At 41.3% G+C, this 17507-nt stretch overlaps 1 protein-coding gene across 2 annotated transcripts in view; it reads left to right on the top strand.

Moving 5' to 3' along the window:
- LOC144499108 (bcl-2 homologous antagonist/killer-like) overlaps window positions 1-14257 on the top strand; it is a 47087-nt gene extending 32830 nt beyond the window's left edge. The window contains exons 4-7 of one of the 2 annotated variants that reach the window (XM_078221184.1): window positions 7412-7556; window positions 9716-9859; window positions 10282-10462; window positions 12334-14257. In XM_078221184.1, the coding sequence (XP_078077310.1) occupies window positions 7412-7556; window positions 9716-9859; window positions 10282-10462; window positions 12334-12441 (578 nt within the window). In that variant the 3' untranslated portion in view covers window positions 12442-14257. The remainder of the gene's footprint in view (window positions 1-7411; window positions 7557-9715; window positions 9860-10281; window positions 10463-12333) is intronic. The other variant, XM_078221186.1, reaches the window with a different exon arrangement.
- Window positions 14258-17507: the final 3250 nt, after the last annotated feature.

The raw sequence follows: 17507 nt of genomic DNA on the forward strand, positions 1-17507 counted from the left end.
CCCCCCCCACCACCTGCCTCACCAATATCCTCCCCCACCCTCCACCTAACACTGCCTGTTTGCCCCCCCCCCCTCCCCCCCCCACCGGCCCCACTGCCGACCACTACCCTTGCATAGTTTCCCCAGGCCGATCGTCACATTCCCCGCTGGTGGAGACCAGCTGTGATTCTCGCCAGGGTGAAGCTTGACTGGCAAGTAGGAAGTGTAAGTGAGCCCGGATTACAGTGTCCAAGACTCTCTAATGACATGCTAAGCATCTCATTAATATTTAAATCTGCTTCATGCCTTTTCTGGATGCAAAGCTGATTTCGCCGTCAAAATAGGACTGGTACGGTCAGGTGAGAAACTGGGTACAAAACCTGAATTTTTGCCTTTCACCCAATCTTATCACCTTGCCTTGCCGAACAACAGGGGGACGAGGTCATAAAATCGTGTGCACTATATGTAGGAAGGAGCTTTACAAATGCAAATGAAAGATCATAAAGAAATAATCAGAAAAATGGCAGTTAGCCTAACAATAGGGCCAGTACTTATCGAGCAAACCTAGCATGCTTGTTCTTTGACTTTACATCTGTTGCCGTTTGCTTATGCCTGGAGGGGACAGGTTCATTATGTAAACACCTGTAGACTTTGCTCTGTTTATATTTCATTGCGCAGTTCAGCACTATCTGCTGTGTGACCAAGTGAGATTACAACATATGGAAAATAATTTTATATAATGCATTTTGGCTAGAACACACAGATTACAACAGTTACCGGGTATGTACAATGTAGAAGTAAAGGTCCACTAGTCCTTCAGGAGTCACTGATCCTTTTCCACATTTCTCATTGAGACATATAAACATCTGACAGGGCTGGACAGACTGGGTGTGGGATGTTGTTTTCTCTAGCTGGGGAGGGGTGGGGTGGGCTGTCCAGAGTGAAAGGTCACAGTTTCAGGATATAGGATAGGCCATTTAGGACTGAGATAAGAAGAATCTTCTTCACTCAGAAGGTGATGAACCTGTGGAATTCTCTACCACAGAAGGCTGTGGAGGCCAAGTTACAGAATATATTTATGATGGAGATAGATTTCTAGTCTCTAAAGGTATCAAGGGTTATGGAGAGCGCGTGGGAATGTGGTGTTCAGATAGAGGGTCAGCCATGATCATATTGAATGGTGAAGCAGGCTTGAAGGACTGAATGGCCTACTCCTGCTACTATCTTCCATGTTTCTACATCTACAGCTCTTCTACTAGTGCCTGTCATGGGCCAGTGGTGTCAATACAGTCAACATATATTTGGGACATGCTTGAGGAATGGCTAGAAGGCTCGGCTGCTTGCGGCTAGGAGGTATTTCATCAGGTTGCTAAAGGCAAAGTAACTGTGTGGGCAGGTCTGATGGACCAGAGTCTTTTCCTGGCCTCCATTTTAACATACTCCCGTATAGATGTGTTCAAAGATGCTACTGTCAGGTTTGATGGCGATCAGTTGTTTCGCTAATGATTCAAAAGTGACCATTATAAATAACAAGAATAGAAGAAATGGCAGCAGGGAGTAGACCATTTGCCTCTCAAGCTTGCTCCACCATTCAGTACCACCATGGCTGATCTTCTTCCTTAACTCGACTTTCCCACTCATTCCCCAAATCCCGTGATTCCCTGGGAGATTAAAAATCTGTCTATATCTGAGGAAAGAGACAGAGATATGATGTAAAATGTTGGCTGCTATGGGTGGGATTTTACAGCATCGCTCGTCCTGAAACCATAAAATCCCACCTGAGGTCAACGGACCTTCCCATGTTCCATCCCTCGCCCGCTCCGATTCCTGTGGCAGGTAGGGCGGTGAAATTCCAGCCTACGGGCTGTGAATGACACAAACAGTACAATTAACCAGACCTTCTGAGATGCACCTAGTTTAGCGAAGGAGAGAGTGGCTAGGTCGCATAAAGACTAGGATTCCTGAGGCATTGGAAATGCATGCCTCTGCACTGAGCTTGTAGCAGTGGCTTGGGCCTCTAAGGAAGGATTTTTCAAATTGTAGTTTGTTTCATTAAAAAAAAAGTAATTATTGTTTCGCTGAATAACAATCTGTAATCATCATTAATTTTCTTATACTCATTTTAAATATACAAGATTTCACCAACCAATATTGTTTTTCAACTGGGATTCTCTGGAACCCAAGAGTTATATGAGCTTCCTTTAAAACGTTCCGTGCAATTTTCAGGTTTCTCTGTTTCTCTCGCTCGCCAATGCAAGATTTAGTTTCCCACATTTTCCCCAGCAGCATAAGAATCACCACTAAATGGGATACATCCTAGGCCACATTGTTTGCAACTTTCAAAGTTCTCGAACTCTGCACCAACGCTCCAGGCTCCAACTCCAGCTCAGTCTCTGCAACTTTGAGCAAGTCCTGAGCGAGCTGCTGTAAACCAACACAAAACTCAATTTAAAGGCACTGACACAGCAATTAAAACCCAAAATATCCAAGAAGCAAAATGCACGGAATGAGAAATAATCATTTTAAAATTTTGCAGTTCCATTCACTTGTTCAATAATGTTTTACTTTATGTTGATTTTTGACATGTACAGCAGGAAGAGAGATTGTGGAGATTCCTTCGAATTTCACAAATTATAGGGTTACTTAACCAAAACAAATCGGAAAGCATTGCAACAGAGGCAGAGCTTATTCAAACTTTGAACATTACTCATCTTTTCAAGTTCCGATCTCAAAATGACAATGCAGCACGTCTAGAAACAAGGAAGGTACCATAGATTATGATATACACACACTTCAGCTTTTAAAGTTCATGCTAAAATGTTTACGCATGCTATGAATTTCAGCCTTTTATATATCGTATTAATGGGACATGTGAGGCAAGTGATAAAAATACAACAATCTGTTCAAGATGTGGCCATCAAAATGATAATCAGTGGGTCATGTATAATTGAATCGGAATTGGAAGAGATTACTTTAAGATTAATTAAGTGCAAGATGAATAATGCAATTAGGCAACTGATTAGATCCTGATTGATTTGATGAATGAAATGTCAGTCTGAAATGGAGATTGTTAACAAAAATTGAGTTGCTGAGTTTAAAGTTATTTTTAAGTCTTGTTTTTGCTTTCTTGTTTGAAGCTGTTATTCAGAATGCCATGATGTGGAGATGCCGGCGTTGGACTGGGGTAAACACAGTAAGAAGTTTAACAACACCAGGTTAAAGTCCAACAGGTTTATTTGGTAGCTTTTGCTACCAAATAAACCTGTTGGACTTTAACCTGGTGTTGTTAAACTTCTTACTGTATTCAGAATGCCAACAGGGTTATAATGATCTAGATTTTACATCCAGGGGGGAACAAGTAGCGCCAGCCTTTCATTGCATTTGCATTTCCTCACAGTCTTTCGGCAGGTTTTTGCGCCACAGCTTGCAATAACTTGAGAGTTATAACAGACACTATAAATGTAGTATCAATAAATTGTTTATTAGTCTAGAAGTATTTTAGCTGTTTGTGTGTTATTAATAAATGTATTTCTCTGTATTTTGATCAGTGTGTATTTATGTATCTTTCTGTTAGTCGTAAATGTAATTGTGTGCAGGTAAAATACTGCGGATGCTGGAATCTGAAACAAAAACAGAAAATGCTGGGAAATCTCAGCAGGTCTGACAGTGTCTGTGGAGAGAGAATAGAACCAATGTTTCGAGTCTGCCCTGACTCGAAGCGTTGGTTCTATTCTCTCTCCACAGATGCTGTAGTCCTGCTGAGATTTCCCAGCATTTTCTGTTTCTGTGTAATAGTGTGCAGCACTGTTATTTGTTAATGTATTTGACTCTATCTGTTCTTTTTGAATGTATTTGTATCTCTTTTTGAATGTATTTTCTCATTTCTCTATTATTTCAAATCCCCGCCTCTCCCACCAGTTGTGAGATAACAACAACTTATACTTATAACATCAGCCATCGGAAGTAGCACTCACAGGCTGCTGGAAGACTGCAGCACAGGTAGCTGGGTTGAATCTAGAACAAGAGAAACTGGCATTGGAGCTGGAGCCCAAGCCTCAGCCCAGACAGCAGCTCTAACACAAAGCAACCCAAACCCTACTCCCATCCCCAGAGCTGGGACCTGGGAAGCCAGCCTGGAGAATAGGTGGATATCAGGCATAGCTTGGATCCGGGCAGCAAGGCAGCCTGGGTATTATGGCTTGCACATATCCCTGTCACATCCTAAGATTGCAAAACCTTCTCGCCACATCTTGAGGGAAGTTGAATTTTAATTGGACCTGAACATCATCATCATGAATAGTCAGGTGACTCCTGGTTTTCCTTCTCTATATTGCCTGTGTAAAATGGGCAGTGAAGGGCAGGCAGTTCAATAATGTTCACATAGTTATGTTATAAGAAGTGAGTGTGAAGCAGAAGAACAATAAAAGCTTTGTTGTTGCCCTGAGCTTGAGTTACACTTCCAGTTTCATCCTGCTCTGCCTTTATGCTCTGCAGTCACAGGATTTGCAGTTGTTCCTTTAAAACAGCCCATATTGCAGGTCCCCTCTCCATACAGACCAGGGAGAGATACCATGGGTCCTGGTGCTTCTCCTGTTTCTGGGCTCACATCACGTTATGTAACAAATTTAAATTATTGTAATTAAATAAGTTTGACCATTCTGCTTGTTTTGGAATTTCAGTTTATTTGCACACACAGCTAAATTGATCTAGACTCACTGACCTTAGCATCAAATGTGGCAAAGCTTTTGCTGTGTCTGGTATTGTACCATTGGCGTTGCTTTTCGTGGAGGTTCAGCCTCACTGCCTGATGCTGCATGCCAATGCAATATCAGATCCTTAAACACATTCGGGAACCGGATGGGTTTTTACAACAATTGTTTCATAGTCATTATTAAACTTTTAATTCCTGTATTTTATTGAATTCAAATTTCAAATAGCATGCTGACACCATTTCATTGTGAGGGATCACCTTAATTTAAATAATATGGTTACGTTTCCAGTCCATTTTGGATCTGGTTTTGACAGTTCACCAAGCAGAGGACTACCTGGCTGCTTGGGTGAAAACAAAATCACACCAATGCTTTCTGTATTGAAGAACATCTGCCATGGTGGGATTTGAACCTATGTCCTCAGAGTGTTATCCTGGGTCTCTGGATTACACGTTCAGTGACAATACCACTACATCACCACTCCCTACAGTACCTCACACCTGTGTTGATGGAGCTCACTCAGCTCAACCCACTCGACCAACTTTCACTGCACCTCAGCAGCCTCTGTGCTGCCAGCCTCCTCATCCATGATCCAGTCTTGAACGGTAATATCCCGTGGTTATGGTAAAACAGCGCTATTCCGTCTCGCTCTCTACTCACTGTCGCAAGCTGAACCAATTGTAGTCTTAGTGTCCTATTCAACCCTGAATTGAGCTTTCCATCACAAAATGCCTCAGATACCATATTGGATACATTATACACGTTATAAATGTCCCGACTAACGCAGCTTCAAAGGGGAACGCAGTGCACTTTTATTCATTAAACAATGGCCTGTGTTCCACTGCTTGGATTGTATAAAATGCTCCTGTAACATAAAACAGCAGATATAAGAGAACATCAGCAATCACACGAGTTATTTGCTTGCTTTAAAAAAACAAAGCAATTTTATTTCATTTTGGGACCCATTCCAGTGAGGGCTTTTAAAGTTACTCCCAAACCTGTAAAGTGTATGATCACTATCAACGGTTAGACATTCAGAATAATTTAAAATGTACTGTAACAGTGCTGTCCAGTTGATATTTAACAAAAGCCATCATCTCAAATTATAATTTTAATTACATTTGTACAGTGCCCAGCATAGAAATCATAGAAACCCTACAGTACAGAAGGAGGCCATTCGGCCCATCGAGTCTGCACCGACCACAATCCCACCCAGGCCCTACCCCCATATCCCTACATATTTACCCGCTAATCTCTCTAACCTATGCATCTCAGGACTCTAAGGGGCAATTTTTAACATGGCCAATCAACCTAACCCGCACATCTTTGGACTGTGGGAGGAAACCGGAGCACCCGGAGGAAACCCACGCAGACACGAGGAGAATATGCAAACTCCACACAGACAGTGACCCAAGCCGGGAATCGAACCCAGGTCCCTGGAGCTGTGAAGCAGCAGTGCTAACCACTGTGCTACCGTGCCGCCCGAAAAATGTCACCGTGCCGTCTGAAAAATACAGCATATTGCAAGTGGCAGCAAATTTACATTTTATAGGCTTAAATAGGTGAGGAGTTTGAGAAGAATGATAATGAATCAAATATGAGCTTTTTCAGAATCTGCACAGTTGAATTCTTAGCTTATGTTAAGCATTTAAAGTCCAAAGGAACTCAGCCAATTTGTAGATTCATGGTTAGATTTTGCCTTCCCAGTGCCTGGTGTTGCAGCCAGTGCTTTAATTCCTCTGCCCGCAGGTCCATATCCGCTCGCATCAGCCTAACGAATCCTGTGTGGGTGTTTGATTGGTGACAGTACCACAGACTAATGGAAAATAGAAACTTCACATCAACCCAGCGCAACTCCCTGCCCTCTCCACAGCACTCTGCTATCCAGGCCCACTTGTCACAGGCAGAGAAAGTAAGTGACAAGGGAAGGAAATAAGAGATCACTTTGAAAAGATTAATTGATGATGTGTGGCATTGACCTTTAATATAGAAAAGGAGGAGTTGAGCCCAGGCTCCCCTGGGCCCTGGTGTCTAGCATCTTGTGCACCCACACTCCTGAGCCTGGCATATAGATTTGCTCCGGTATGATGTTGAGTGTTGCTTTGTTCTACAAGCAGTGAACCAGTGTAGAGATGCTGGAAGAACTGAGACATTAACATACAAGTGTCTACTTTGCATCACAGTATGTGAGTGTGTGGGCATGCAACACTTTGTTAGATTTGTAGTAAGCTTGCCTTACTCGCCTTTGCAATTCCTTCTGTGACAATATTTCCAGTTTTAAATGACAAAGGTTGCAGCAACAGCAAGTTAAGCAATGAAAGAGTTGTATAATGAGTAAGTACATTGCGTGCAGCTTGAATCACTGCAACCGGTAGAGAGGAATTTTCTTTTGGTGCTTTTGTGTACTTCGTAGAAAAGTGCTGGCTCGTGTTCTTCCTGCCAGATTTTGTGAGGTTTGCAAACTTCCTCTGGATATTGGAAATGCAGTCATCACTTACTTCATCTCTTGCATGGCTGTCCTATTGAGTGGGTGTCCTAGTAAATCCTTTCAGCACATTCCTCTGTTTGTCCACACTCTAGGTGCAGCTGCATCTTGAGGTTTTGATAACATTCATCAACCAGATTTTTGGACCTAAGCTTTTCTGTCTGCCTAACAAAAGAAAAATACTTTTAATAGCAATGGTAGTCTTTTAAAGTCACTATGTGTTGTTCCCCCCACACAGAGCAAGACAAAGTGGAAGAAGCAGAGGATCTCTATCAGAACTATGCCTCCTATCAAAATCAGAATGAGATGGAAGAGAACACAGATAATGAAGTGATAGTGCCTACTGTGCCAACAACCACAGACCAGTTGCTGTCAAGTCCCAGGTATGTGAAATGTGATTCAATTGCTAAATACAAATAAATATTTTCATATGTACAGAGAACACTACAGATAAAATATTTGAGAAAAGAAGAGCGCAGGAGGGCATGCCGAGGAAGCACCAGGCAAACCCAAAAATGAGGTGTCAACCTGGGGAAGCTACAGCTTAGGACCACTTGTGTGCTAAACAGCATCATCAGTATGTGATGGATAGACTGTGGAGAGGCAGTGATGTGGTGGTATTGTCACTGGACCAAAGATCCAGCGCAAGGTCTGGGGACCTGGGTTCAAATCCCAGCATAGCAGATGGTGAAATTTGAATTCAATATAAATCTGGAATTAAAAGTCTAAAGATAACCGTGAAATGTTAATTCTGGTAAAAACCATCTGTCATCCTTACCTGGCCTACATGTGACTCCAGATCCATAGCAATGTGGTTGACTCTCAAAATGGATAATACCAACCGACTTTTATCTTGACAGCATTACATGAGAGTTTACGTTTTGTCAGCACACAGCTGTCGAATTACTCTCCTGAGAATAGTGCATCAACTCTGATCAAAAGGATAAAAATAATTTCTAATGGGAAAATGAATTAGTAGGTGAAGAGTTCTGGTCATCACGGGCATAGTTGAGAGGAGGAATCTGTAATTCAGCAGTAACTTGACCCTAGTTTGCCATCAAGAACAAATGTTGAAAGTGTCGCAGAAACCCATTTCTCGTAACCTGTGAAGTATAAAGCTTAAAAACTTTCCATACAATTTAAAATATTGCACACACCCCTCAATGCTGCAGCAAAATCCAACAATCTGACTGCAGACATTTTAATATCAAACTGAGCAAATCGAGGGAAAGCCAGTGACATACAGGACTGGATATTAATTCGGAGGCAGGGAGGGAATGGAGAAGGGGGCTGTTTGAGGTTCGGAAACCCCAGAGTATGGGCTGTCAAAGCAGCAAAATTAGCGAGACAGGCTGAGCCAATGAAGCAGAGCTGAGTTTTAATCCAAGACAATAGAGAACCTTTTATGGAGTCAGACCACTGACTCAATCCAGTTTGTGAGCAATAGGGGCACCAGTCCATCGACTGAACAGCAGACCCAGAAGGAAGAGGGAACAGTTGCTGCCATTATTCGGTGCTCCCAGATGTGGAATGAGAAAACCCCATTGGTGCAAAGACTGTCTTGCCACAAATCGAGTGTGTCATTTCTGCAGGGAGTCGGTGCCATTTGAAGCAGTATGCTGCAGCAGAAAGCTTTCAAATTCATTCAAAAATCAGTCCGGTCAAACAGTGTCCAAGAAATAGAAGATACTGACAAACATGAAATGCCTTTCTTGGGAGAGGTTGCAAAGTCCAAGGCGGAATTTTTGGAGTGCAGGTATTATGGTCATGGCCACAAGATGAATTTTAAATTCAACATTGGAGTAGGGGTATCAATTCTTTCTGCTACAGTAGTGGCTGCACCCTTCATTTCTCCAGCCATCTACCATTTGACTACATGGTCTGGGGGCAAGGGCCATGACTGCTGCATTTTGATATAATGGAAGGGAAATTACCACGCCCTATACATTATTCATAATCAAGATTGTTCTTTATTAAGCAAAAAAGCTTGTGTAGAATGGAAGCTCCTTTATTTATATAGGATTAAACATAGAATGATAGATATTTGAGGCTGAAATTCCATTTGTTCTAGTTCTATTATTTAATTATTCCCATGGTATCAAAGTTCCAGCAAAAACCTACATTCTGAGTTACTTGAAGTATACCTGTGGTGGGAGACCTAATGTGGAGATGCCGGCGTTGGACTGGGGTAAACACAGTAAGAGTTTTAACAACACCAGGTTAAAGTCCAGCAGGTTTATTTGGTAGCAAATACCATTAGCTTTCGGAGTGCTGCTCCTTAAAGGAGCAGCGCTCCGAAAGCTAATGGCATTTGCTACCAAATAAACCTGTTGGACTTTAACCTGGTGTGGGAGACCTAGCCAGAGAAGGCAGAAATAACAGCTATGGATCGAAGAGAAGTTGAGGGCACTAAATGGAGTTAGCGAGATTTGTTAACAATGTCTGCTTGCAGTCGTTAGATGCAGGCTACCTTATTTTTGTTCACACAGTATAGTATGAAGCTTTGGGATTTCCTAACTGAATTTTAATGTTAACTTCACAGTTCCACTATGGAAATAGGACGTCAGCTGGCGATCATTGGAGATGAGCTTAATCATCGAAAGAGCCGGGAATTTCGAGGTATGCGGGCATACCTTCCTCTCCCATCTGAACACGGGAATGATTCCTTCTACAGAGTTGCTGAAAGGTAGGTTTCCAATTTGCTGTCAATAGTTTTCATAAAAATCTAATAAGTGGCAGTGGTTTATCTGAACTGTAATTACTTGAGAGTCTATTACAACCAGGTCATCAATCCCAATGCCAACCTCGAGTGCTGAATGCAGCCAAACATTGGCAAGGCTAAAAGAGAGACTAAAAGAATGTGATCAATGAAGGAAAAGAAAATGAATGAATAAAATAAACTTTTAAAAAAAGGAAATGGGATCTTTCTAAATTTGTACCCAGCATGTTTGACAATCTTGGAAGTGGATTATGTAGTCTGTTTTTTAAAGAGAATGATATAACAATTAACTCATATTCCTGTGTTGATATGATTGTTTTAATGACGCTAACTAACTGAACAGGTGTAACAGTTTTGTTGTTAAAGTGCATCATCTTTCTGCTACACAGATTATATGACAATGGAATAAACTGGGGCCAAACTATTGCTCTGCTGAGTTTCAGTTACAAAATGATGACTTACGTCTATCAGAGAGGAATTATGGAATGTTTTGGCAAAGTTACAAAATCTGTCACAAAGCTGATTGCAAAGAACCAAATTGCTGAATGGACTGTTGAGCAGGGCGGCTGGGTAAGTGTACGTCATGGTGTGGGAGTGTATTGTTTTTGAGTCAGAAACCCTGCCTCGTTGCAACTGTATTCTTTCAGAATGTTTCAACTGATTGTCTTCCCAGCTGCTTTGTTTTAAATTGAGAAATTCAGAAAGAAAACAGAGGCAGACTCAATGCAGTGAGCTGTAAAGTTGCGCAGGAAATAGAAAGAGTTTAATTCAGGAAGTGTGCATTAGAAGAAATCCAGCTGGCAAACAAAAAAACTGCTGAAGGTGCAATGGTCTCGAACCTTATCAGAATATTTTAATCCATATTTGTAACTCGAGGAAGAGGCAGTTGCTTTGGAAAGGGAAGCAGCAGAATTGGAAAGGCCACCATTTTTTGAACTCCAAAAGGGTAATGGTATTCTGCTTATCTACAAACTGGAGCGTTTTCCATTCCTCGCTTTCCTTCCTGGTGCATATTATCTCACTCTACTTCACTTTAAAATGCATCTTCTGCCCGATGCACAGTATCATTTAAACGGATGGGATGCTAGGTGAGTGGCATTATTACACTCATGTAATCCTCTCCACCCGATCTTTCTCCATGACCAGTACACAGGTGATCCATTACACCCAAAGACAAGGAGAATAATATCTGCTCCATTTGACAATTTGGCTTATTTTGTTATGACAAATTTGTAATTTCTACCACATTTTTGGAAATTATTTAATCAGAATGGAGCCTGCGTAACTTATAGCACATGAAAAGAGGAGCCTCTGCTGTTTATAATAATATTTCTTTGTATGTGTAATGTTAACTGTCCATTTTGTGTGTACTGATGCTTGAAATTCTAGCTGTTTAATGATTACATTTACCATTCCTTTCCTATAGTTCACATTGAGCTGCTGTGAACTGATTGTAGAAGGCAGCTTCTTAAGGTTGATTTTGTTTTTGCCTGGTGGCTCTGTTTTATGGGAGTGTTTATGATGCTGTATTTACTTAATTTTAATGAGTGTAATCACTCTGAACATCGTGCAAGGTAAACAGCTTGGCCACACACTATACATCCAAAGTTTGTAGATCCCACAATACATAAAGCATTTGTACAAGAAAATGATAGAATACAGAGTTTTAATGACCACAGATCTAATTATATGTTTGACTATACTAATATAATCGACAGAGACAAGAAATCAGAATACTGCTGTACATTAAAAGCCAGTGTTACAAGTGTACTAGTCACTGCCTAAAACTCACGCTATTATCACAGAAATAAGAAATTGCATTTGTATTACACCTTATATAGCCTTGAGATATCACAAAGTTCTTCACAGGCAATGAGATATGTTTGAAGTTTTGCTACTGTTGCAGAGACATGCAGCAAGCTACTTGCACACAATAAAGGCCTGTAAACAACAATTAAATAAATGATTAGATACTTCTTGTCATGATCGCTTTTGCAGAAAGGGCATCTGCCTGTAGAGTAAGTTAGCACTTTCTTCATAGTCAATTCCATAAACTTTACAGTAAATGCAGCACATTTCATGTCCGAATTTAATTTCTCCTCATAATTTTCCTGGACTTGCATCTTATTGCGATAAGCTTTCTTTTCCTATCAAAACTCCTTTGATTATTCCCTCTGCTTTTCAACATTTATATATGTGTCCACAATTTACCTTGTGGTCACTTGTTGCTAGATGTTCCCACAACATTCACATTATCCACTCGACCCATTTAATTTCCACAAACTAAATCAAGAACTGTTGTATGTAAAAACCTATTGAAATTCTAATAGAGGAACTGCTTGCCATTGTTCAACTTAATAATTGCTGCAGGCGAAGTCTAACACCAGAGAGGCTGCAACTTGAGTTTGGTGACTGGAGATTTTTTTTTCTTTGTTTTACAGACCACTGCTCTTTCCATCAAGGATGCCAACCTGAAGTGGCTGCTTGGACTCTTAGTGGCTGTCATGCTGGGCATGGCGATTGCCCACAAGATTTATGAATGTGAATAATCCCACATGCTGTGCTCAATCGTCGAAGCTGGTCTTAGACCAAGCAGCGTATCTGCTGGAATACTACACCCTGGTGGTGGAGATTTTTTTTATTACCAAATTTGCATACTAGAAATAATGTTTTCCAAATATTTTTGTTTTGGATATTTAAGATTTTTTTGGGAAAAGTGCTGGGCCACACTTTATATTTTCTAAACTTTAATAATATAACATTATGAAATTGAATGTCTGACTATTACTGATAACTGTCTAGGTTGATTGCTTAATTGGGTGTTTGTTGTAGTTTCTCCTGTTGTGTACAAGGTTACAATGATGACCCTATTGGTCAAACTGTTGTTGTGTTGGACCAGATAGCTTGAGAAAAAATAAAATTACCGAAGGAGTTTAAAAAGATGATGGCCCATTTCCAGATGGAACTTTCAATTTATGAAATTGTGCGGTTTGATATTGATGTAAAACGATTTGCCCATGATTTTGACCTGTTTGGATTAATACCTCCAGCCATAGGATGTGGCAGAACGCCGTACAAATACATTAATCCTGATTTTAAACCCCGTACCTGACAAGAACCAGACAGATAGGAGCAGAGTATAACCTCCCAGATAAGCCATGCTCCCATCATATTTTAACTCCGGGGTTTGGGAAGGGGTCAGAGATGCTCACCATAGGCAGACCGGGAGCATAGAAATATGCAGAGGCTGGGATTCTGTGATACACTTAGGCTGTGGTTTTAACCTGAGTAGTACTCAGTGCTGGGCCTACCAGTAAAACCTGGTGGCTTGGCAGGAGCAGGAAATAAAGAGGTCCAGGAAGATATGTTGTTTAAAAAAAAATTTGCTATTTTTCTTATGTGCTGATACCAAGATCCCAAGAAAATATGGGACCTTTTCTGCCCCAGGCTTCCTTTGTCCACCATTTAACTTAGCACTGTAAACTGTTTCCTGTATCCCAGCAGCTGCCTCCTCCTGCTGCCCTATATCCCACCCGCCCACTATCCATCTAACAGTTCCCACTAGGTTTGGCCCAGGGTCCAACCTTAAAATGGAACTGAGGCATGGGAGTTAAAATCTCTGCATCTTCCCCTCATGCTGTGACCTGCACTCAATGCTTGGCTGAACCCTCGTCCTTGTACCTCGGGTTAAAATTAGGGCTTTGAAATGTTTCACATACCCAATATCGCACAAACGTGATCTCATTCCAGAAAGATCTAGAAAAGGCATAAAGGCAGCTTGATTAACATATTCATTAACTGCAAATTTGAACAATTTTAAGAGGTATGTTTGGATAGTATAATGGACATTCCGAGAAATTTAAAAAAAACTACTCAAGTCTTCTGCGGGTCAAATCAAACAAAAAACATCCAAAGGATTCCCGTACAACTAAAGTAAGCAGCACTATTGTGAACAGAACTCTTCATTACCAGAGAGGTGTGTTTTGGAAATGGTGACTGGAATATTTTAACTGGTGTTCTGAGTGCGTCCTCTGTTCCGGTAAACAGAATAAGTGAATTCTGTTGTATTAAATGTATTTTCTTACCACACACACACACACACACCACCCCCCACCCCCTCAATCACATTTCCCTTCCTCTTACAATCTAAAACTCTGCATTACATTCTGATTTCTCCAATCTATTCTCTCCGACTCTTTTTGACCTCCGTGACAAGATGCCTGTCTATTTTTCACTTCAAGGTTCAAGCTGAGGTGATGATCATTAAACGTGGCCCAGGAGACTGCAGTTTATTTGATCTGATGTTTTGCTTTGTAGATTAAGTTCCTGTGATATTTTCTATTAAATAACACCGTATTGAAAGTGTAACAGCATTTTATCAGTGTCATCTGTCCGTCCACATATCTATTCACATCTTAACAAAGACCTTGTGTTCATGCATGGCCCATCTACAAAAGCCTTCTTCCTGTTTACACTTTTTAGCCACACTTATGGGTTAGCTTTGCTGTTATAAATTCAGATTTTCCATAAACAACCCAAGTGAACTTGTCACTGTGTAGCTGCACAATCTGACCACTTGATAGTGCTATATTATCATTTCCCCACTGAATGTGATGTTCTTAGATTTAATGCAATTTAAAGGATTAAATGGCTTTTCTACTGACTCTCGTACACCTCACTTGTCACATTTTCTTACGTCTTGACCAACAGACATGTTTATATGTACTATTTACAGGGGTTGGGAGGTATGGGATAGTGTCTGAATGTAGGTAAATAGTAGCTATGCCTGACACTCAGTACAAGTCATACTGACCTAGGAGCCTGAATTCAATTGGCTGTAATTCAGTGACATTTTCCTCATTAAAAATATTTATGCATTTTACCGACAATTGCAATGCAGCATTACAGTTATAGGAATTTAGAGAAAATATGTATTGGATTTTGTGGAACCCAATCTTATCAACTGCCATGTCATACAGGCAGGACATTTCGCATGCAAAATTCAGTATGCAAAGTGTTGTGATCAGGTGAGGAGTGATCGAATGGCACCCTGCTCCTCATGTGACCACAACAGGTTTTTAAAAAAGGATATACTTGCCAATTCAGTGCACAGTTAACTGTTTATGTGCTACGATCATAATAGAACCGATCAAACAGATTTTCTTGAGTTTAGTAAAGAATGAGGTTAGCTTTATTATACTTAAACCATTCTAAGTAACAAAATCCATTTGATTTCTATACACATGCGCGTATACACGTACACACACACACAGGAAGTCCATACGTATGCACAAATAGATTACAGAATGTGAACGGAAAAATTTGAGTTCAGAGAAATAAAAGGGATATAGAGTCTGTCATTTGCTGAGTTGGTTGGCAGCAGGATGAATTTGGTGGTCTTGTGACTTTCCTTTAGCAGTCCCGATGCTTCCGAAATAAAAGGTGTACATGACTGATTTGGTTGTTCTCCTGGAGACAGTAGTACCACCTTAAATCCTTTAAAGAAGCCTCTCTCTGCAGCAGCCATCTTTGAATGGACACAGTCAGCAAACTGAGTTCGAAGCTTACAAGGTGGGTTAGAGAGTGAGTGTCGAAGGAAGGACTCCACTTGGGTCTTCTCTCATCAGCGCCTCCATTACTTGTCCTCCTAACGCAGAGGAATCAGAAGTTTAAACACACAAAATGTGAGCCTATTACATGATCATCACCTAGTAATTCAAACATGGTCATGACTAGTATATTCCATCCTGTAACTTAATCAGCTCATGCCTGGGAATGCTCGCTCTCTGCCAGTGCCCCATTGTTCAAGTGATTTGGGTTTAGTGTATTCCCTTTGTAGTTGGATGAGTCCATGTCTGGAAACGTCTATTTAGTATCCCATGTGATTACCTTGATGGCTTGCTAGTGGGGCAGGATATGTGACCCCTTTCTTGAACATAACTATGTTGAAAATGGTGATTGCAGATGTCACTGTAGAATGCTGACCGGCACACACTAATAGGGATAATTATAATGCCTAAAATGGATTTCAGTCAGGTGAGAGGTTAAAGAGTTAAAAATCTGCGTTCCATCACAAACCTGCCTCCAACTCACCTACCCAAAAGAGAAAATGCTGGAAAATCTCAGCAGGTCTGGCAGCATCTGTAAGGAAAGGAAAGAGCTGATTTTTCGAGTCCAAATGTTTCGAGTTATCCAACCCACCTAATTCTGGTTTAATGGGGTCCAGAGTGGGGAGGGGGACGTGGGGATCAGCAGCTACAGACGATCAAACTGCTGCAAGGAGATGAGTTGGTATTGTATCATGGTTATGTAACATTGAGAATTTAAACACAGAAACCTGTATTTCCATACGGCTAAATCCATGCGAGGACTGTTGGATCCAGGAGATAAATGCCCTGTGATTGGACAATATCCTCAAACCTCCGAATCTCCCCCTAAGCTTTCCAGTCAGGTCTCTGAATTTCCCCTGAGCAAGACTTCAATCTCTACCTCAAACAGACCTCTCAATTACCCCTGTCTGACCTCCAAATTACCCCTGCCCCCAACAAAGCCTGCTAATTTCCCATACCCCCAAACAGGCTTCTAAATTAACCCCAAACAAACCTTTGAATTATCCCCAAGCAGGTCTCCGAATCACCCCCAACCAGGCCTCACATTCAGTCCCGACCAGGCCTCACAATCACCTCCCACTGGGTCTCCGATTCATCCCCAACCGGGTCTCCAAATTACCCTCAGCCCAACCAGGTCTCCGATGACCCATCAGATCCCTGACTTCAAGGTTCCAAACACTTTTTCAAACCTCTTCTCCCCTTCCCCTCTCGCACTGCTCCCCACAGGTCCGGTAAGTTAAACTCCAACCCATAGTGTAAAAAAGCTGCATTGGATTTTTCTAATACAATAGCCAGAGGTTTGAATTTGTGATAAATGATTGACATTTATCATTTCAAAGGAAGACTTTTTTGAATTAGAGGAGCACCAACACATCAGAGGCGTCTTAGCTTGATTTAACTGTTGGGACTCGTCTCTCTGGAACAGAAATTTAAGGGTTTAAACCTCATTTCAGAGTTTAACCACACAATCCAGGCTGAGTCTCTATTGCGATAGAAATGAAGTATTCATTGTCCGAGGTACAATCTTCAAGATAGAATGGAAGACTGAGATTCTGTCTATCCTGGCGAACATTGAAGACTCTCAAACATTGTTTGAAGAAAGTGGTTAATGATCTTCCAGATCCTGCTCCATATGTCTCTCCTATGTGTGGGTGGGGGATGTGTATATTCAGTATACAATGGGGTGGGAGGGGTGGTGGGTATATTCAGTGTAATAATGTGGTGGGGGTGTATATTCAGTATATGATGGGGTGGGGGTGAGGGGGGGTGTACATTCAGAAATGATGGGGTTGGGGTATTTAGCATACGATGGAATGGGGTGGGGTGAGGGTGTATATTCAGTATATAATGGGGTGGGGGTAGGGGGATATATTCGGTATATGATGGGGTGGGAGTATACATTCAGTATATGATGGGGTCGGGTGGGGGTGGACATTCAGTATATGATGGGTGAGGATGAAGATGTATATTCAGTATATGATTAGATGGGAGTGTATACTCAGTTT

Source organism: Mustelus asterias, chromosome 9 (assembly GCF_964213995.1).
Source record: "Mustelus asterias chromosome 9, sMusAst1.hap1.1, whole genome shotgun sequence".
In the NCBI taxonomy this organism is placed as follows: domain Eukaryota; kingdom Metazoa; phylum Chordata; class Chondrichthyes; order Carcharhiniformes; family Triakidae; genus Mustelus; species Mustelus asterias.